Here is a 23,011-nt window from a genome sequence, read left to right as displayed (position 1 = left end):
GGGCACAGAAAAGGGAGAGAAGAAACTTACAATTTAAATTTGCATAATTAAAAAATATTTTTAAATTAATTTTGCAAACTAAGCAAACTTAAAAGAAATGTCATATATATTTTACTAACGTTCCACAACTATTTTTATACATTATCTAGTTTTTGTCCACGTGCATATAATTTTACAGTTGTATTAACAGCAGTACATAACTTTATATACCTTTTCCACTTAACACTGTACCAGATGTTTTCCGTATTTCTACTCGTTTTTCCTTATAATATTTTTAATGGGTGCAAAATATTCCATTGAGTTGATAGGATATAGTTTACTTGTGGTTACTAGTGATTAATTAAAATTCTCAAATGCTCACTCAAAATTCTAAATATGATTTCTACAGATGGCAACTCTTAGGTTAGTAATCTGAGAGTTGCTCTCAAGGCTTGTGTGGATAAACAGGAGAAGCTACCAGGTCTGAAAGCCTTCTAGCTTCATAAGGTTTGACTTAAGAGTAAGATGGACCCAAAGCAATACATTAAACTAAGAATAAATCTAAAGCCCTGCAGTTAGGTTAAAAAAAATTAAATGTGCAACAGGTCTAAGGAGATGTGTGTTCAGGTGAAAAAGATCTGGGAATTTTACATGAACTAAGGTGTGCCTGCTTTAAAATGTGTAGTTTGTCTTAGGACAAATTAACAGAGTATAATTTATAACTATAATTCAGTTTATAATTTATATAGTTTTCATTTATAAAGGCCAAAATTATAAAGTACAACTGGAATATTACGTCCAATTCTGGGTACCAAATTTTGTGATACGTGCTCACAAATATAATTATCCAGAAAAAGAAAAAGAGGGCTGAATAACTGAAAGCTGATTTGTCTCTGTAACGGTTGATGGAATCAGGCTATTTAAGTTAAAGGAAAAGCTTTAAGGGGAGTCATGACAGATGTTTTCAAAAACCGGAAGGCCTCTGATAAGCAGCAAAGTTTACACATTTGTGTGTTTCTCTCAAGCAGAGCCAGACCAATACGTGAAAGTTACTGGCAGGCAGACCTCACATATGACAACCTTTCTAACAATGAAACAGCAAGAACCCTACCACCTCCCGAAGTAGGAAGCACCCAGAAGCTCTCTCTCAGGGATGCTATAAAAAGAACTCTTACACTGGAAAGAAGTTTACAGTAGAATGACTGAAATTTCCATCGCAGTGATTCGTGTTAGACTAAGGTAAAGTTCCTTCCTAAGGAACAGGCTTATATTTCTCTCTAGGAATTGAATTACATTTTAAACAGTCTGCATGACCAAAAGCTACTTGAGGTTGTGAACTGAGTCTGAGATTGCTCCTTTCAGACATTTGGCTTGGTTTATCCTTCCATACAACATAGTTGAAAGAAAAATCTTTCAACTGCAGCGACTAGATCACACTTGACCACGTGTTACTGTGTATGCAGGATGTTCATCACTTGCAGATGAACATGACACAAAGGAGACCAGACGTCTCCTTTTATGCGAATCCCGCCCACATTCTGAAGTCTGTCCCAAATGGAAGCGTTTCCTGTCCACTGTCTCAGCCTACAAGTGGTGGATGTTAAGCCAGTGGGAGAGGAGGAGGGGCCCAAGGCCCTAACCTCTGCACTTGAGGAAAAGTAGACAGGGCCAGGCAGAAACTGGATGCCAAAAGACAGCACACAACTCTGATGCAAACGCCCTGTTACAAGATGAGAGAAGACGGGAGATGTCAGGGAGGAGACAGGCTTGCAAGGGGGCAGCATTTCAAAAATGCCGCAAGTATTCCTGGCATCAGAATGTTTCCTTACCCAGGTACCTGGGCCTGACATTGCCTTACCAACGTGTCCTAAAGGCTTTTCAGTGCTGACGAGGACGTTGGATTGAGAAACAGTCCCTTTGGAGGACTGATGCTTTAAACCTCTGCTAAGAATACTGAGCAACCTCCTGAGGATGAGAAAGGATCCGGAGTAGGGATGGGCTGAGGTGGCCCTTTGAGCAAAGGTGGTGAATGAGGACAAGGAAAATGGGAGAGAAATGCTACAGCAACTCAGAAACTGAGGGTGGACTTAACTCTGCCAGGAATTAGCTGAAGGGGGCTTGGGAATTGCACGCTGCTTTCGTTAGCCATGTGGTACCTTCATCTTCCTCCTGTCAACTTTTCACTTTTGTTCCTTCCTACTTTGTCTTCCTCGTCCTTTTCCTTCTGTTTTCTTTCATCTTCCCAGTCGACTGTGTATTTCTGTCTCCTGTCTGTTCCTGAGGTGAGGGGTGTGACTCCAGAGTACAGTGGCACATTGTCACACGTGGCAGATGGTAAAACCTGCTGCAACTAGTATTAATGAACAATGCACCAGGCATGAGGTGCTATAAGATGTATAATAAGGAATAGGATTCAGTGTCCACTCCCAGGAGGCTCACAGTCCGGTAGGACGGATACGATGCACGTGAAGACACACAGAAAAACAGAAGCACAGTGTGGTGGTAACTTTGTGTGCCAACTTGGCTAGGCTATGGTGTCCAGCTGTTTGGTCAAACACTTGTCTAGACGTGGCTGTGAAGGTATTTGGGTGTGTGATTAACATTTATAATCAGTTCACTTTAAGGAAAGCAGATTACCCTCTGTAATGTGGGTGAAGGCTTTAACAGCAAACACTGAGGTTTCCTGAGGAAGAAGGAATTCTGTCTCAAGACTGTAACATAAAAATCCTGCCTGAGTCTCCAGACCGCTGGCCTGCCCTATGGATTTAGGATTTAAGACTGAAACATCAACACCTGAATTCCCACCTAATTTCAGACTCACCCTAAAATAAATCTCAACTATTCTCTCTCTCTCCACACACATACACCCCTATTGGTTCTGTTTCTCTGGAGAACCCTGACTAGTACACTAGTAAACAAGGGCAAGGGCAATTATGGTGTCCAATTCAAAGATTCAATGATTAGTAGCTGCTCTCTCCATTCTTTGAAACCAGACAAGTTCTGTCTCCAGGTCCAAAGAGTATTCACTTAACTGATATTCACTCACTTTATAAGCCAGTTGAAAGTCACTGGCTTTAGTTTGATAAATTCTCCTATATTATACACATAACAGTTGATCTATTATTTCCACTTGCTTTTCTATCTGATTTTTTTCATTTCTTGAAAGTGTCGTTACTGACTCAGTAAGAGTCTGACCAACATCATTATGAGCGTCTAAAATTTTTCTGCTACCAAGAAAAGGATCTGTCACCTTAGTCGTCACACTGTCTTCAATTCCTAATAATCAAAGTGTTTTCACTTACATATACTGTGTAGTCTGAAGCTTTCCTATGCGTCTTCACCTGAAAAGATCTATTTTAATTCTAAATGCTTGCTCTTTTCTAGAAGGTGGTCATGGAGTTTTTTCCGTCTTCCTCTAAATCAACTGGCAGCGAAGACACTGCCTTCAGGCATCATACTTGGCTAACAGTATAGTGCTGGTGTGCGTCATCTCTGACTTACAGAAAATCTGTGTTAGAAATGTCAACTTCAAGTACAAAGCAGTAATGTCATACTGCCCCTCTACTAAACAACAGGAGTTGATTTTCTCTGATACTTGAGATTGATGGCTTGTCTCTTTCTTACTGCTCCCATCTCCATTAAGTTTAATCTAGATTCATCTATGACACGTTGCAACTTGCTGATTTTATAACCCCTCTGTATGTAAATGAAATGAGTGAGAAATACAAAATCCCAATGAGTAATTTCTACCTTCTTATAAAATCAAACCTGCTCAGCTGAATGTGCCTCTATCAAAACACGGGTGCAGCCTCACAGCCAGCTCTCAGCTATACGAGCAGAGCAAGAAAGAGACCTCAAAATTCATATGTAATTTCATATATAAACCAGACAGAGCCCTCCCAACTATTATAAGTTAAGCCTAAAGATTTCCAAATGAAGCAAAGTAGAGAAAAATTCTGTCAAGTTTACATGACGACTATGTGGCTAAAAGCTTTTCTCTCTCCCATGAAACATAACAAAGTACTTAAGACATTTGTTTAAAAAAAAAGTCCCAGCCACTTTTTAAAAGAAATATTTAGTATCACTTCAAATATAAACTTCCTCCTTAATCATTTAATTGACATGTATCCCATTAAAGCATGCAATTATCAGTCAATATACAGCATGCAGCATGCAGTAAATGGACAGCATAGGTTAATAACCTGGAAGCATAGGATCTGAGAATGTGAGAGCAAGTTAAAGACAAGAGTTCCTCTCCATTGTCACTGAGGGTCGAGAAGCAATGTTGAAGCGTAGAACAGTGAGAGTGGGGAAAATACAGTTTGTCCAACACATAAACATATCTCCGCAAGTGGCGGCAGGTATAACTGAAAGACAAGGGTAAAAGGAGAAAAACAGAAAGAGAGGAGTTTTCCTTTGAAAAAATAAATCATTCTCAATGACCTCAAAGCTTTCTGTGTATTTTCACTAGATGGTGCCCAAGAAAAAAACAACTGTAAAAGAGAATATTAAAAAGATTAAAAACAAGAAAACAACCTGATTTTTTTTAAAAAATGGACAAGACCTAAGCAGACACCTCACCAAAGATTTACAGATGGCAAATAAGCATAAGAAAAGATGCTCCACATCATATGTTTTGAAGGAAATACAAATTAAAACGAGATACCACTACATACCTATGAGAATGGCCAAAATCCAGAATACTGACAACACCTAATGCTGCCAAGGATGTGGAGTAACAGAAATTCTCACTTATTGCTGATGGGAATGCAAAATGGTACAGCCACTTTGGAAGACAGCTTTAGTTTTCTTACAAAACTAAACATACTCTTACCATATAGTCCAGCATTTATGCTTCTTGGTGTTTACCCAAATGAGATGAAAACTTATGTCCACACAAAAACCTGCACATGGATGTTCATACCAGCTTTTTCCATAATGGCCAAAACTTGGAAACCATTAAGACGTCCTTCAGTAGGTAAAAGGATAAATAAACTGTGGTACATCCAGACAGTGGAATGTTATTCAGCACTAAAAAGAAATGAGCTATCAAGTCATGAAAAGACATGGAGGAAACTTACATGCATATTACTGAGTGAAGGAAGCCAATCTGAAAAGGCTACATAATGTATGATTTCAACTCCATGACACTCTAGAAGAAGCAAAACCATGGAGACAGTAAAAAGATCAGTGGTTGCCAGGAGTTGGTGGGGAGGAAGACAGTGCACAGTGGATTTTTAGGGCAGTGAAACTCTTCTGTATGATACCATAATGGTGGATACATGACATTATACACTTATCCAAACCCACAGAATGTACAACGCCATGAGTGAAACCTAATGTAAACTATGGAGTTTGGGTGATAATGATGTGTCCAAGTAGGTTTACCAATTATAACAAATGTATCACCCCTGGTACAGAATGCTGATAGCGGGGGAGGCTAAGTGTAGGGGCGAGGCAGGGGTATATGGGAGTTCTCTGCACAATCTGCTCAATTGTGCTGGGAACCCAAAACTGTTCTTAAAGAAAAAGTCTATTTAAAAGGAAAAAAAGCTATACGGACAGAGGGAAAAGTCTCAAAATATCATGTCATTGGTTAACCATATAAAATTTGCCTTGGTAGAGCAAAGAGACGTGAGATATTTTCTCTTTGCAGGATTACAAATACATTCCTGGAAGATAGGTAATACTACTACAGCAATGTGGAAGATGCCATGGTAGAGGGAATACTAGGGGTCAGAAAACTTAGAAATCTAGATCCAGCCCAGCCACTGGCAGCTTTATAACAGCTGGTACTTGATCTAAGTCTCAATTCCACAAATTGCAATATGAAAGTAAAAAGTTTAAATTACTCCAAAAACTTTGAAGTGATATTATAAAAAGGTAAAATAGTAAGAATTTTTTATTATTATTGCCAGAGCAATTTCACTTGTATCACATTTCAGACCACTTAAAAACAAGTTTGAAAGAGGAAAATGCCAAGTCAATCAAGGTCAATTAACTAAATAGTGAATACATCAATTGATATGCCTAGACTATTTGTCTTTGAGAACCATGTCTGAAAAACCATACCAAAAGTCCATCAAAGTTCCTAAGGAGGCAATGGTGATTTTTAAAGTGTGGTGGAACTCAAAATAAAACTAAGAGACTGAAAGATGAGAAACAGGGAAATTTCCACAAATGGACAATCCAATCATCCAACCAACCAACCAATCAATCAACTAATAAGCCAAGCAGTATCTACTATCTACTGCATGTAGGAACAGTGCTCGACACTAAACACAGGATGAGGAAGAAATACACACAATTATTACCCATATAGAGCTTACAAGATAGCGGGAAAGAGAGATGTTAGACAGTAACAAAATTCCACCATAAACTGTAAAATTTCAAACTTTGAACTGCAATAAGCACTCTAAAGGAGAAGTACAGAATGCTTCAAGAGGAGTAAAATGGGGATCTCCTTGAGATGTGGAGGTTGAGAAAGGGCTCTTGCAAAGTGAACTTTAAGCTGACATCTTAAGGAAGAATGCAAGTTAGCTAAATAAAGAGTGTGGGCTGGGAGGAGGGGACATGAGTAAATTAAAAATCTATTACAAATAATATATGAATGTGGCAAAAAGAGTGGGCTCAAAATTAATAGCCTTCCTCTATTCAAAAAACAATCCGTTTTTTAAAAAATACCATGATTCCATTACAATGACACCAAAAAATGATGAAGTATTCAAGAATAAATCAAAAGTTATGTACAAATATGTATGAAGAAAGCTTTAAAATGGTAATTAGGAAAAATTTTAGACTCGATAAAATGGAAAAAAATTTTTTTAGACAGGAAACTCTAGGGTTGTAAAGCCACCAAATGTTCATATGTTAATCTAAAAATTTATATCCTCACAAATATCAGTAAGAGTTTTTAGAAACTAGACAAGTTAATTCTAAGGTTCATATAGGAAACTGAACATTTAAGAAGAGCCAGGGTGGGGGGACTTCCCTGGTGGTGCAGTGGTTAAGAATTCCCCTGCCAATGCAGGGGACATGGGTTCGAGCCCTGGTCCGGGAAGATCCCACTTGCCGTGGAGCAACTAAGCCTGTGCGCCACAACTACTGAGCCTGCGCTCTAGAGCCCGCAAGCCGCAACCACTGAGCCCGTGTGCCACAACTACTGAAGCCTGTGCACCTAGAGCCCGTGCTCCGCAACAAGAGAAGCCACCGCAATGAGAAGCCCGTGCTCCGCAATGAAGAGTAGCCCCTGCTCACCACAACCAGAGAAAGCCCGTGCGCAGCAGCAAAGACCCAACGCAGCCCAAAATAAATAAATTAATTTAAAAAAAAAACGGCCAGGAAATTCTGAAAAACTAGAGTTATAAGATGGGATTAGCTCTGCCACCTATTAAAAAATACTCTAAAGCGACATTATCAGAAACAGTTTGGTATAGTGCATGAGCAGACAGAACACCAGAATAGACTCAAATAGGACAGGAACCTAGTATAAGATAAAGGTGGCACTTTAAAACAGAAAACCAGATAAGTTATTCAATAAATGATAGTTAACTGGGTAAATAACTAGAAAAAAATATAGCTGACTTTCTACCTCACCTCTTAAAATAAATTCCAAGTTGATCAAAGCCTTGAAAGAAAAACACTACTACAAGAAAGTTCAAAAATAAACCAAACACCTGAGAGTCATTTAAAAATAAAGACATAAATTTGACCACACACAAAAAAAGGAAAACATGAATGGAGGAGACACTTTTCACTCTTTATCTTTTGTACTGTTTGCACTTTTTGCCATTTTCATGTATCACAGAAATAAATTCATAACCAATTAATTTTTAAAAATTTAAAGGGGCACAGGAGTGATACTTTCAATCAGAGGGAATATTCTAAAGCAGGGAGATCTAGGCGAGTTCATGGATCTGAAAGAAGTTCAGTACAGCTGCTGTAACAGTGAATACATGGTCAAAGGTAAGGCAGGCGCATGCAGGCTATGTGCTATTTTACAAGATTTATCCTATCATGGAAAATTAATGAAGGGATTGAACGGAGAGCCACTATATCTGATTTACATTTTTTAAAATAAATTTATTTATTTATTTTTGGCTGCATTGGGTCTTCGTTGCTGCGCGCGGGCTTTCTCTTGTGGAGAGCAGGGGCTACTGTCCTTTGTGGTGCGCAGGCTTCTCACTGTGGTGGCTTCTCTTGTGGCAGAGCATGGGCTCTAGGCACATGGGCTCAGCAGTTGTGGCTCGCAGGCTCTAGAGCACAGGCTCAGTAGTTGTGGCACACGGGCTTAGTTGCTCCATGGCATGTGGGATCTTCCTGGACCAGGGCTCAAACCCGTGTCCCCTGCACTGGCAGGCAGATTCTTAACCACTGTGCCACCAGGGAAGTCCCTGATTTACACTTTTTTTTTTGATTTACATTTTTTAAGATACATTTCTGCAATGCAAAGATAAAACTGGAGAGGGGCAAAAGTTGAAAGATAAAACTAAACAAGGGCAGGAGTAGAAAAGCAAAGACCAGTAAGAAGCTACTGCAATAGTTTAGGCAAATACTGCTGATGGCTTAGAGGACAGGTATGGCAGAGTAAAACCAGTAAAACCTGCACACTGATTGGAATGGGGGACAGTGTCAGTGTAGGAAGATATCAAGAATAACTCCCTGATTTCTGTATTAGGAACTGAATGAAAGTAAACTTTCTGAGATACGAGAAACTGAAGGAGAGACAGGTTTTATGGAAAAGATCATGAGTTTGGTTTTGAACATGTATGGTATCAGATACTGTAGTTGTGAGATGTCAGTAAAAGTTGGTATATGGGTAAGTTTGAAGCTAGGAGAGGTGTGGACTAACTAACCTAGAGATACAGGTAGATAGAGACATAGACACACAGATGGGAATCAAAACTCTGAGAGCATGTATGAGATCACCTATAGTCAAAGTGATGAGACAGAAGCATGACCCAGAAGATACAGCCTTGCCAGGTGAGAGAGAGAGAGAGAGAGAGAGAGAGAGGGAGGGAGGGAGGGAGGGAGGGAGGGAGAGAGAGGGGAAGGGAGGAGAGAGGGAGAGAGGGAGAGAGAGAGGGAGAGAGGGAGGGAGAGAGAGAGGAGAGAGAGGGGAGGGGGAGAGAGAGAGAGAGAGAGAGAGAGGAGAGAGAGGGAGAGGGAGGGAGGGAGGGAGGGAGAGAGGAGAGAGAGGGGAGGGAGAGAGAGGGGAGGGGGAGAGTGGAGAGAGAGAGAGGGGAGGGAGGGAGAGAGAGACGGGAGTCGGGGAGAGAGAGAGGGGAGGGGGGAGAGAGAGGGGATGGGGGAGAGAGAGAGAGAGGAGAGAGAGAGAGGGGAGGGGGGAGAGAGAGGGGAGGGGGAGGGAGAGAGAGAGAGAGAGAGAGAGAGAGAGAGAGGGAGAGAGAGAGAGGGAGAGAGAGGGAGAGAGAGGTAGGGAAGATGATAATGAATACTAAGTGGTAACTAGAGTGGCAGGAAGAAAATCTAAGAGTGTTGTCAGAAATCAAGAAAAGGAGTGTTTCAAGGTAGCCTTGGTAATAATACACCTTTAAGATAATTTCCAAATATGCTAAATAAATAATAAACTTTTCAAGCCATATGATTGAAATAGTTAAAAATATTTTTATAAACAGAGCTACTGTTCAATTTAGAGAAGCTCCTTCCTATTAATTTAATCATCTTGAAATATTCTTCCTTATTTTTAATAGAGAGTGAATGGAAATAGCCCAGGTGACCAGCAGCCATGTGACAGATGTATTCTCATTGCGTGAAAAATCCTTTAGCTTCATACTTTTAGCTTACAACAACAACAACAAAAAAAACCCAAGAAATGAACAAAAAACAACACAACTAGCTTTTCGGAATTACCTTTTAACCACTTACAAGTCTATCATGAAGTCTGTCTGAATATTTTCACAATAATTGTAAAAATGGTAAAAAATGAATTCAAAATTCAGTAGACCCTAGACTTTGAAATTGCTATTTTGAATTCAGCTCAATCTGTAGTCCTTAAATATAAATCAAGGCACAGAAAATTGGCTTTTAATTATATTCAGTTGTCATTATTAACTAATTTTTATGAGCATCCACTGGATAAATAATATTTATTGGTTGCTGAACAAGACTTCAGTTATGAAATTATTTTAAAGGCATGTAGTCTACGTAAAATAAAAATTCAAAAGGTACAAATATGAAAATGGATAAAAAGATATGATGTTGTATTTACTTCAGCATTTTACACAAAAGAATACCTTCTAATCATTACTGAAAAAGTTATATGGCGTCTGACTGAAATCTTGCTGAGACAAAAAGATCAAAATCTTGGTTACCTTTTTCTAGATGCTCTAATTTTTAAATATTCTTAGAACACAGTGATAATATTACTATTACCTTCCATGAATGGAACAGTATAGTATTTTTGGATGAGCAGAGGTTTACATTAGGATTTTTAGCAGTTGCTCATATTAAGCTGGTGACCAAATGTAACGCATTATAGGACAATCTTTCCAATCCTTTATTTTACAACTGATCTTTGGAACTTAAATTAGGAAATGTCATCTTGCAGTGCTTGGTTTCATTCTAATATGTCAAGATAATTTTGAATATGAACTCTGTGACTTTGTCATCTACTAAACTGAGAATATCTCTCATGATTTCTTCTAAGAAAATCATTAATAGAAGCACTGAATAGAAACAGGTCAAGGACAGACCTCCTAGAAAAATGCACTAGGGATCTCTGTGTTGGCCATCAGTGCATAGAGAAACACTAATCAACAGCATTTTCATGTTTTTCAGCCATAAATATATGAAGGAGGAATGTGAAAAAAAATACTTTCACATTTATGACCTACTTATGTTTTTTGTCCCCATATTCCACCACGGTAATTAAAAACAGGTATCAGAATCCCCATTTAACAAATGATAAAACTGCAGAATAAAGAAGTGACATGTTAACTATCCTGTCAATTAGTAATGGAAGAATTCTACCCAGTGGAATCCACCAACAATGCTGTCATGCTCCAGCCCGAGGCTTTCTAACTCTATAAATGAATATCCAAGCCCAGGACCCATCTGCTCTGGAAGTTCTCCAAGTCCTATTCCTGCTCACTTCTCCCATATAAAAGTATTATTAAGAAGCTGATGGGCTTCCCTGGTGGCACAGTGGTTGAGTCCCCCTGCCGAGGCAGGGGACACGGGTTCGTGCCACGGTCTGGGAGGATCTCACATGCCGCGGAGCGGCTGGGCCCGTGGGCCATGGCCCCTGAGCCTGCGCGTCTGGAGCCTGTGCTCCGCAACGGGTGAGGCCACAACAGTGAGAGGCCCGCATACTGCAAAAAAAAAAAAAAACAAAAAAAAAAAGAAGCTGATAATGTCCAAGATATGGTAGGGTTAAAAAAAATTTTTTTCACAGGTTTACAATTAAATAGATATTGTTACTGAGTCCTAAGAAGGACTCCAGGACTCAATCCACCAAAGGAAAGCAAAAACTTAAGAAAACATAAAAATTGTGCTCTTTAAAAACGCGAATCACCACCACCTTAAACAAGCGATCACAGTGAATATTAACATCAGTAAAGTAAACCTTATGTGTCTCCTGATATGATCACAGTAGAGATTAAGTCTAACCACACGGAATCATCAGGCAAATCCAAACTGAGGGGCATTCTTTATTTAAAAAAAATAAAAAGGGTCTGTGTTTTTCAAATTTTGAAAGATGAGGAAAAACCAAGGGGCTGTTCTGGATTAAAGAAGAATAAAGAAGACAACTAAATGTAGTATGTGATTCTGGGATTGGATCCCAGACTAGGGTAATAAAAAGGCATTTTTTTTTTCCTAGAAAGGAAATTAATGGGGCAAATGACAAAATTTGAGTGCCTGTAGATTCGACAAGAGTATTTTCTCAATGTTAATTTCCTAATTTTGAGAAATATCTTTTTATTTTTAAGAAATACACACTGAAGTTCTTGGTGGTAAAGGTACATCTTGTTTATACACTTATTCTCAAACGTTTCAGAAAAAATAGGACACACAATGATACAGCAAATGTGAAATTTTTACATTTTGGGAATTTGAGTTAAAGGTAAATAAGAAATCTTTATATGATCTTTCCAAGTCTGCAATTTAAAAGGTTTTTAAAAACAAATACAATATTATAACATCAAAAAACTTATTTATTTTTAATCTAGGAAATAAAGAAAACCAAACTAGCCTTTTTGATATAGTGAATAACATCCATTTTAAGGTTATGGAACGCAAACCTAGAGTCCTCAAATGTCATCCTGACCTCTATACTTAAAGCTTAGGACATCAGAAAAACTAGAGTGTGGGAAGTAAGCAAATGTGGTCTGGAGCTATCCCATAAAAAACAGTCACTGTTACTTAAGAGCTGCACTTTCATAAAAAATAAATTCTCTTTAGTGCCTTCTTACATGAAAATGTCCAAGATTATGCAATGTATAGTTCTGAAACGTTACTTGATATGGTTATGCCTCACCAAAGTAAAATAGGAAAATTTCTGTCCTAGAACAACATTTAAGTCTGTAAAAGATCCCCAAAACCACAAGCAAAAAGAGTGATGCTCTAAAAAGAACCTAGGGTCAGGCTTTCTAATAATGTATTTTACAATACTTTGACAATAAAATTACAACATAAAAATGAGGTTGCCAGGGGCAGGTTAAACTTTATGGACTACCTAGAATATTCTGTGTATCCCTTTCCAATCTCCACTTTTGTTTCTCCCTGCCTCCCTTCCTTTCTTTTGAAAAAGCTTGTCAGCAGATTCACCCGTAGGTTTAAAATACCGAGAAAACTAAATTAATAATAAACGTTTAGGACCAATATGAAGAAAATTACAAAAATTTACTATTGTGCATAAAAGAAGTCTTCAATAAATGAAGACACACCAGTATGCTTCTGCATGGGAAAACAAAATACAAAGAATGCCATTATCCTCCACAGATTAAAAATCGCAATAGGAATGTTTAATTTTGACAGTGTAACTCTCTTACAGTGATTCCTAAATTTCTTTTATTTAAGTGTTCATCTTAAAAGCCAATAAAAGATATGGATCCCCTTACAGGAAAATGCAGCAAGTCACATACACACAAAATTTTATATAAAATTTCAAGATCTTCATGGAATGCCTGAAGCCCATTCATATGATCCCTATGTCCCAGATTTATGAACTACAAGTACTGAGCTCCTGTGTAGAAGAAATAGGTAAAAGAGCCAAGAAAACTTTGAAAAAGAATAGTAATTAGGAGGGATTTAACCTTATGCTATTCAAATACATAAGTCTATAATAATAAAAGTGGAAAGAAAAGTGCTAGAAGAAAAACAGACATGTGAATCAATATGACAGCTAAGAAAACCAAAAAACAGAATCTAGTATGTGCTAAGGGTTGCATTTAAACTTTGTAAGGGAGAGGGATTTTTTTTGATATGTGTCTGGAAAAACCAGTAACATATTTGAAACAAAAACAAAAACAAAAAACCCCAAACAGACATATTTCTTATATAGCAAATCAAACAAAATCCACCAAAGGACCAGAAGAATAAAAGAGGGAAGTGGGAGATGTGGCCATAAGAAAAAGGATTATTGATGTTACTTTATAAAAAATGTCAAAACAATCACTAAAATTAAAAGGTAACACATATATTTATAACATAAGACAGTCAATTTTTCCTTGTGTCTATAAAGAACTCTTTAAAATCAATAAATGAAAGATGAAAAACACAACTGATAAATGAACAAAGTACATATGCTGGTAATTCATAAAATATACAAGCAATAAACATTTGAAAACAATTTACTCTCACTAGTGATTAAAAAAACAAAATTTCAAGAATGAAGCACCAATTTTTGGCTATCAAACTGGAAGACGTGTTTTTTTAAAAAAGCTGATGGGGATGGCAAGAATACAGGAATATGGACGTTTTATGCACATGGGCTCTGATCTCACAGAACATACATTTGAATAGGAAGGAAGACTGAGAACAATTGAATAAGAAAAAAAAATAACAAGAAAATTTCAGTTAATGAAATAAAGAAAATATGAACAAGGGTGGTGGGAGAGGGGCCAGAGGGGCTAACTTGTGTTGTTCGGAAAGGTTTCACCAATGGAATGACATCTGAGCTGAGAAATGAATGCCTAAGAGAACTACAATTTCAACTTCTCGAGTATTTCATAATATTATGAGCTAACTTACATTCTTTACTCCATAGCTGAATAAAAACATTTGATATTTCAACTGAAAGAGATATTAATAAATCTGAATAGGGCTCAGACATGAACAAGATAATGAGTTTTTTCAGTGGATGGGACTGGAAAAATGAGGACGCCTGATAATGCGGATCTGTGATTTCATAGTCACAGGGCTGGGAAGAGCCGAGCGGTCATTTTATCCAATCTTCTACCCACAACAGAATGTCCTTCTAAGCACTCCTGCAAGTTGTTCATATTGCTCTTACTATATACATCTTTAAGCAAAAGGGAACTCTCTAATTTGACAGACAGCCCCATTCCACAGATAAGTGTAACAATTAGAAAATTGTTCCTTAAAGTAAGTTAAATTTCTACCTAGTTATGACATCTGGAATTAGATACACAAAGTCTAACTTTTTTCTCTACGTAATAGCTTTTGACTGTATAAAGAAATTGTGAACCCCTTAATTTTTTCTTCTCTCATTGATACTAACCATCTGTTCTTCTATCTTTCAAGAACTACAGTTTCTAAATTCTTCATCAGTCTTATTACTCTTCTTTGGACATTCACATTGATTAATAACCTTCTCAGCAATGTAAGAAAGGCAAAGAGGAGTATTTTCTCACTGACAGTATTTACAATTGATAATAAAATGGAGACCAACTTTTAGTTGGTCTTACTGTAGTTTTAAAATTCTTTACAGGCATAGACAATACACTCCCTTATTGCCTAAACCACTGATATCATCCACTGCTTAGTACGCCACTGGTTATTCTTAAAATACGGCAACATAAGTGAACTCATCATATTAGATGTGTTGTGTTTCGGGCAATGATGAGAAAATTATATTCTATCAGTAAAGCTCAAAATAATTTCAAAAACTAAAATTAAATCAAAAAGAAAAAATTCTCTCAAACTGAGAACTGAACTGAATTTAACTGTATATCAAGTGATGATAAAACTACACAAATAATTATTTTGTATAACTTTAAAATGTAGAATTGATCCTACATACTCAGTGGGATATACTCTAAGGACAAAGAGACACCAAAAATCCTAAACTTCATTCACTGACAGTAGTAATATTAACATTATTTTGAAACAAATATACATACATATATACACAGAGAGAGACAGACATGAGAGAGACACACAGACATATAGAGACATATTTAGTAGGATAAAGAGGAAAAATATATTAATGCTGTTCAAACAATCAAATCAGAATTTATGTTAAATAATCTTAAATTTGAATCAGAACTAACAGTATAAACTTTTTCCTTTTCAAGAATTTATATTTTCCTAGCTTTGTCCACTAAAGAGAGCTATAAGAAATGACAGTCTCCTTAGCAATTAGCACCCCTATCACCTACGAGCCAGATTGTGGTTTCTAAGTATCATTCCCGCTAAAAGAAACCAGAGTCCTTAGAAGAATGGCTGTTTCTACATCTGAGACAGGAAATGTGCAAGATGGCCTGAGACATCTTATTGGCCTAAGAGCAAGGAAGCAAGAAAACTATCAAAGACAAATGGGGTCCTATCAAAAGGACACAGAGACAATATCATACGAGGTCTGCCATTGGCCAAAGATGGCACAATAAGATATCAGAAAAATTACTCTGCAAGTGATTGAAACACATTACACACACACACGCAATATATATACACTGAAACATATTATATATGTATATATAGAGACAGAGATCAAGGAGATCATAATAAAATAAAACAAACAAGAAATAAAAATGCATTAGTTATGACTGGAGGTAACAAGGGCACTTAAAGGGAAAGAATTAATTAAGCATTAATCCTGTCTTTCTAACTAAACCTAACTGGAAAAGAATCCTACCTAAAAATATGCATGTACTATTATAATTAAAATTTTTCCTTCTGGCAGCCTATAATGAAACAACTAATTTGGTCAATCATCAAGAGATGAAGCCATCACATATATCAACAATGGTGAAAGTCAAAACAAAGGGAACACGTATCCTATGCAAGTAAAAGACAGTGTGGCAGGAGCTGACCTTGTGGGAGAAGAGAGGTAAATCGGGCCAGATTACCCAGGAGTTTTGTCTTTATCCTAAGAACAATGACAAGCAACTGAAGTCTATTAAGCAGAAGAGTTACAAGATAAGATTTGCTTTTTGAAAGGATCAGTCTGGCTGCAGACAGTTGAGGGAAGAGTTGGTAACAGACCAGTTCAGAAGTTACTGTAGGGAACTAAGGCAATGGAGTAAAGGAGAGAAGCGAATGGATTTGAGACAGAGTTACTAACAAGACTTGCTACTCAATTGGATGTGGCAGGTAAGAGAAAGGGGGTGTCAAAAAATAACTCCCAGCTTTCAGGCTCACATAAAAGGTGATGTCATTCACTAAGGCAGGAAACAAGAAAGAGGACTGGGGAGCGCTGGGAAAGGGCAAGATTTACATTTTGGACGTGCTGTGTTTGAGATGACTCTGAGAAACTTGAAAGATGATACCACGTATCTGATTGGACCAAAAGGTTTCAGAGGTCTGAGGACAGGTCTAGCCAGGAGATATGCGTTTGGGAGTCATCCACATATAAGTGGCAGCGGCTGAGATCACCTACCAAAGGAGAAGAGGGAAGGGGATCTAGGATTTATGTATTAAATGCCAACATTTAATAGTGTAATAAGATCACGTTAAAGCTAGACTAGAGGAAGACAAACTTCCACAGAATTTTGAGGAGTGGCAAAAACAAACAAACCAATCAACCCAGATGGAAGATAAGGAAACCAAGAAGAGACTATCTTAAGGAAAGAGTAGTTAAAAGTGTCAAATGCAACTGAGAGGACAAATAAGACAGAAAATGTCTCCTCGATTTAGCAACATGGAAGTCATTGGTGACCAACAGTCTCTTTTGTTAGCAACATAAAAAAACACCATTCATTAAAACATAACTCTGGATATAAGACTTCTGTTTAATACCACTGATTAGCTCATTTAAGTGCATTAAATACCATTAAGTTGCCAGGGGTGATTTTTGCAAACCAAAAAATTTAAAAAATAGCTCTCATACACATAATTTTACATAGGATAAAACTTACAATACAGTGTGGATATCTAAGGATATCCAAAAAATTAAGCAAAATAAAATCTGGGACAAGTGTCAGGAAACTACACAGCAGTGGTGGAAGCACAGCCCTTGAATCATTTAACTCCCTGGCAGCAGAAGCCATTTTTCCTGGAGCGAAATCTATTGCCAGCAATGAAGATCCTGGGAATCTCTAGTATGAAGGATTAACAAACTGGCCCAAACACTGGAAAATACATTGAAAGGAACAATCTAGTACTAGCTCAGCAGGGATGAAATGACCTAATATCCCACTGCCAGGTCTAGAAAGTAATAGAGATTGTAATAATAATAAATAAAAGGACCTCTTCAACAACAATATAACACTATGATATAAACTTCTTTTCTGTGACTTGTTTTATTCTCATTTGCTGAAGAAATTAAAAATAAGAAAATCCCCTGGATTTGCAGTGTAACACAACATTTTAATCAGTTAGAATTTATACTATCATTGATACTTGAAATTTAATTAAATTCTCTGATTTAAAAATCTTCTAATAAGCACTTTCATCCTAAATTAGCTACTTATTTTGGGATATAAATGCATCAATAAAGACCTACAACATGAACATTTTTAGAAATTTTAAAAATAAGCAAATATTTCAGGTCTTCTACCCATTTTTTAATTGGATTGTTTTTTTTATGTCGAGTTATTTGAGCTGTTTATATATTTTGAATACTAACCCCCTATCGGTTATATCATTTGCAAATATTTTCTCCCATTCAGTAGGTTGTCTTTTCATTTTGTTGATGGTTTCCTTTGCTGTGCAAAAACTTTTAAGTTTAATTAGGTCCCATTTGTTTATTTTTGCTTTTATTTCCTTTGCTTTAGGAGACAGATCCAAAAAAATAGAGGACATTCAGATGGCCAACAGACACATGAAAAGATGTTCAACATTGCTAATCATCAGGGAAATGCAAATCAAAACCACAATGAGATATCACCTCACACCTGTCAGAATGGCTATCATCAAAAAGAACACAAATAACAAGTGCTGGTGAGGATGTGGAGAAAAGGGAACCCTCCTACATTGTTTGTGAGTATGTAAATTGGTGCAGCCACTGTGGAAAACAGTATGGAGGTTTCTCAAAAAACTGAAAATAGAACCACCATATGACCCAGCAATTCCATTCCTGAGTATATATGTAAAAAACACCCAAAAACACGAATGTAAAAAGATACATGCATCCCAATGTTCATAGCAGCATTACTTACAATTGCCAAGATATGGAAGCAACCTAAGTGTCCATCAACAGATGAATGGATAAAGAAGATGTGGCACATATATACAATGGAATATTACTCAGCCATAAAAAGAAATGAAATTGAGTTATTTGTAGTGAGGTGGATGGACCTAGAGACTGTCATACAGAGTGAAGTTAAGTCAGAAAGAGAAAAACAAATACCGTATGCTAACACATATATATGGAATCTAAAAAAAAAAAAAAAAGGTTCTGAAGAACCTAGGGGCAGGACAAGAATAAAGACGCAGATGTAGAGAATGGACTTGAGGACACAGGGAGGGGGAAGGGTAAGCTGGGATGAAGTGAGAGAGTGGCATGGACATATATACACTACCAAATGTAAAATAGATAGCTAGTGGGAAGCAGCCACATAGCACAGGGAGATCAGCTTGGTGCTTTGTGTCCACCTAGAGGGGTGGGACAGGGAGGGTGGGAGGGAGATGCAAGAGGGAAGAGATATGGGGATATACGTATATGTATAGCTGATTCACTTCATTATACAGCAGAAACTAACACACCATTGTAAAGCAATTATACTCCAATAAAGATGTAAAAAAAAAGATGTGGTACACACACACACACACACACACACACACACACACGTGTGCAATGGAATACTACTCAGCCATAAAAAATAATAAAAGTTTTGCCATTTGCATCAACATGGATGGACTTGGAGGGTATTATGTTAAGCAAAATAAGTGAGACAGAGAAAGACAAATACTGCATGATATCAGTTATATGTGGACTCTAAAAAATACAACAAACTAGTGACTATAACCAAAAAAGAAACAGACTCACAGATATGGAGAACAAACTAGTGGTTACCAGTGGGAAGAGGAAAGGGGGGAGGGGCAATACAGAGGTAAGGGACTAAGAGTAAAAACTACTGTCTATAAAATAAGCTACAAGCATATATTGTATAACACAGGGAATATAGCAAATATTTTATAATAACTATAAATGGAGTATAACCTTTAAAAATTGTGAGTCACTATACTGTACACCTGTAACATATAATACTGTACATCAACTACATTTCAATTTAGAAAAGGGTAGGAGGAAGCAGTAAAAAAAAAAATAGGCAAACATTTTAGATGGCAATTTCATGATGTCTTTGTAAATGTACTTGCTTCCTGATTTTAAAATATTTGTTATAGGGCTTCCCTGGTGGTGCAGTGGTTGAGAGCCCGCCTGCCGATGCAGGGGACGTGGGTTCGTGCCCTGGTCCGGGAAGATCCCACATGCCGCGGAGCGGCTGGGCCCGTGAGCCATGGCCGCTGAGCCTGCGCGTCCGGAGCCTGTGCTCCGCAACGGGAGAGACCACAGCAGTGAGAGGCCCACATACCGTAAAAAAAAAAAAAAAAAAAAAAAAATTTGTTATAATCAGATATATATTTGGTAGTATCTATAGGATTAATCATACTAACTTTTAGGGGCAAACTTTATTTCCAAGAATGTTTCTGAGAATCTCAACTTTGCCTTTGAGTACAGCTTACAGAATCTCATTCTCCTTTTTGTAGAAAACAAAGTAGTTAAAAGCACTGATTTTCATATACTATAAAAGCAAAGGGGATAAGGCACTTGAAAATATATATTTTTAAGTTTTGTAAACATTATGTGTCATATGTACCAAATATCTAAAAATATTAGACTAAGCAGATGGAAACTTACACGGTACTCATTAAGTATAACATCATCCCTTGTATTAAAGATGATGTGACAATCTATATTTACAGGTGTGGATAAACAAATCACTTTATTACCGGCATTCCTTTTTACATGGCATATGTATTTTAAAAAAGTCTTTTGACTGTGGACAAGGCAACCATTTAAAAAGAATGTCGCCGTGGCTCTCCATTATGGACATTTGCTCCTACAAGTATCCAATATGGCCATGCAGCAATGTGGAGCTGGCTTGTTCCCAACAATGCACAGTTATCCTATATGGCCTGAAGTTGTATTTCAACGTGTTAATAGTGTGCTGTTCTCTACCCTACTTGTGGTCTAATAACAAGGTCTAAAAAAATCTACAAATGCAGACATTCATTTCAAGTTCCTAACATTTTCTTCCCACGAACTTAAAGAGTTAGGAGGAAGGGAACACTGATGGAAATTTCATAAGGAAAGAAAATTTACTTGAAAACAATTTCTTGATTGGATTTCTTTACAATTTATATTTTGAAAGAAACATTTCTATATGTTATTATGTTCCTTCCTTGTGTTGGGGGAAGTGGTAGATTGACAGAGCACACGTTAAAGCGATGACACCCACAGATTCCAAATTGGTTCCAGTGGGGGTGGAGTTGATTGAAGGAAAGGAAGACCTGAAGCACATGCTCATTACAGAAATAGCTATTAAAGACAGAGAACTTAGCCTGAAACTTTAAAAATTTATCTTTACATATCATCTTGAGAAATTAAAAGACTTGTTTTCAAAAATCTAGTCTTCAGGGGACATTCATAATGACTATATACTAGATTCAAAAGTGTCCCTCAGTCCACACACATCTGTCTACACTAAGTAATCTGGGGTATAAACACTAAGAATGTAATAGAAAGACTGGGTTCACAATGAAATAGGTATAAAATAGCATATTCAGCACATTTTATGACCATCAAAAAGCTTGTTCACTTCTATGGTCATTATATTTTACAAACACTCTCTTGACAAAAAGGCACAGAAAGATTTACAGCTATTGTGAAATTATTCTGAAAAATCTGAGTTCTGAGTCTTAATTCTCAACATATATGCCGTAAGTATTAGATCAGTGAAGTTAGATCATCTGGAGCCATGAAACAAAGGCCAATTCTGTTAAGACTGATTAAGTATGTCACATCCTTTCTACAGCAGAGCTAGAAAAATACACACAAGATAAAATGCTATACAATCAAGAGTTGGAAATCTATTGAGGTCATTAAAAATAAGAACAAATCTTCACATATAGAAATTATGCTAATAACCCATCATCAGAAGACCATTTTGGAGTCATTTTTCAGTGTGCTCATGGATATACACTGGAAGAACCACATTCCCTCAACCTTTCAGCCACATGGGTGTGGTGACACACACCATACCCACATCTGTGAGCTGGCAGGCAAGGATCATGGGAGTGGTCTGTTACAGGAATGTGGTCATCATGAAATTGAAGAAGTTCACTGGCGTAGGTGGGTGGAGATGAAAAGCTTGATCTTGGTCTCACCAGCTCAATGCTCTCATCAGCCTAAATGAAGTATTATCCTTACTGCCACAGTACCTGACAGACATGCCAGGACACCTATTCCTGGGGGAAAAGACAGGCATGTGTTCTTTTGCCTCTGGGTCTTTGCACCTGCTGCCAACTATCTGGAGATGCTCATTCCATCTCCTTGTCCTTTTGGCAAACTCCTCTTCCTCCATTCTGTAAGTGTGACTCTCCCGTGAGGCTTTCCCTGACTGCCTCAGGCACATTCTGGGGCTTTCCGTTCTAGGTTCCCATTTTGCCTTGTGCTTACTGCCAATACACAACTTAACAAAATCCATTTGTAACTGTCTTCGTATCTATCTTCTCTCTCAACCCTAACCTCTTTGAGGGCAGATCCTGAATTTCTGTTTCCCTAGCACCCAGCGCAATGCCTGGCGTTAAGAAAGCACAATATTTACTGATTCACTAGAGGAAAACTGACAACAATTAATGTTCCATATTCAATGATCCACAAGTCACTCTGCTTATGAGGGTCTCTCTGCATTTTATACTACACTGACAATCACGCTGTATGCTGGGCTGGGATTCAGAGTCATAACCATAAACATAAAATTCCTTCCTTCCTTAGAAGTGAGCAAAGGTCTATAAATCACTAGCAACAGGAACTTACACAATAATTTCTCTCTAAGGCCCTAACTTCTAAGTTTTTAAAATTTTAAAGGAATCCCATGATTTGTCCACACGGCAGAAGTGCAAAAGATTCAACCATTTTAATCACTTCCACCCTCCCCAAACAAACAAAAACTTCTAATTTTCTTTCCATGGAGTAAAGTACTGGATCAAGATGATTAACTTCAGAGCTGGCCATCCTGAAATAGTTCTGAAGACCTTACTAGCTATCACTCTATTCATTCTGTGAATTACTTTACATTATTTTGGATCAAAATTTGCAACAATCTACCAACTTCTAGAGCTAGGTGCCTTATAAAAGGCTTCACATGCTTTTTTTAAGACAAAAGTTGTAACTGTTGGATACAGGAAATGGCCAAGATGGGATGAAAGAGATCAAAAAAGGAGGGAAAACGCTTACTATGATTTGTAGCAACATGGATGGACCTAGAGATTATCATACTACGTGAAGTAAGTCAGACAGAGAAAGACAAATATCATACATAGCTTACAGGTGGAATCTAAAGAAAAAAAAAAGATACAAATGAACTTATTTACAAAACAGAAATAGACTCACAGACATAGAAAACAAACTTATGGTTACCAAAGGGGAGAGTGGAGGAGG

The 23,011-nt window shown here is 37.4% G+C and overlaps 1 protein-coding gene across 13 annotated transcripts in view; it reads right to left on the bottom strand.

Moving 5' to 3' along the window:
* DYM (dymeclin) overlaps positions 1-23,011 on the bottom strand; it is a 378,252-nt gene that overhangs the window by 161,948 nt on the left and 193,293 nt on the right. For 5 of the 13 annotated variants that reach the window (XM_065890134.1, XM_065890135.1, XM_065890138.1 and 2 more), the window contains one exon: positions 4,182-4,346. The exons of the other annotated variants lie outside the window; for them this stretch is intronic. In XM_065890134.1, the coding sequence (XP_065746206.1) occupies positions 4,182-4,346 (165 nt within the window). The remainder of the gene's footprint in view (positions 1-4,181; positions 4,347-23,011) is intronic. 13 annotated transcript variants of the gene reach the window in all.

This window comes from Phocoena phocoena, chromosome 13 (genome assembly GCF_963924675.1).
Source record: "Phocoena phocoena chromosome 13, mPhoPho1.1, whole genome shotgun sequence".
Taxonomy (NCBI): domain Eukaryota; kingdom Metazoa; phylum Chordata; class Mammalia; order Artiodactyla; family Phocoenidae; genus Phocoena; species Phocoena phocoena.
The sequence above is the reverse complement of the archived record's forward strand: the minus strand, read 5'-3'. Positions and strand labels throughout refer to the sequence as shown.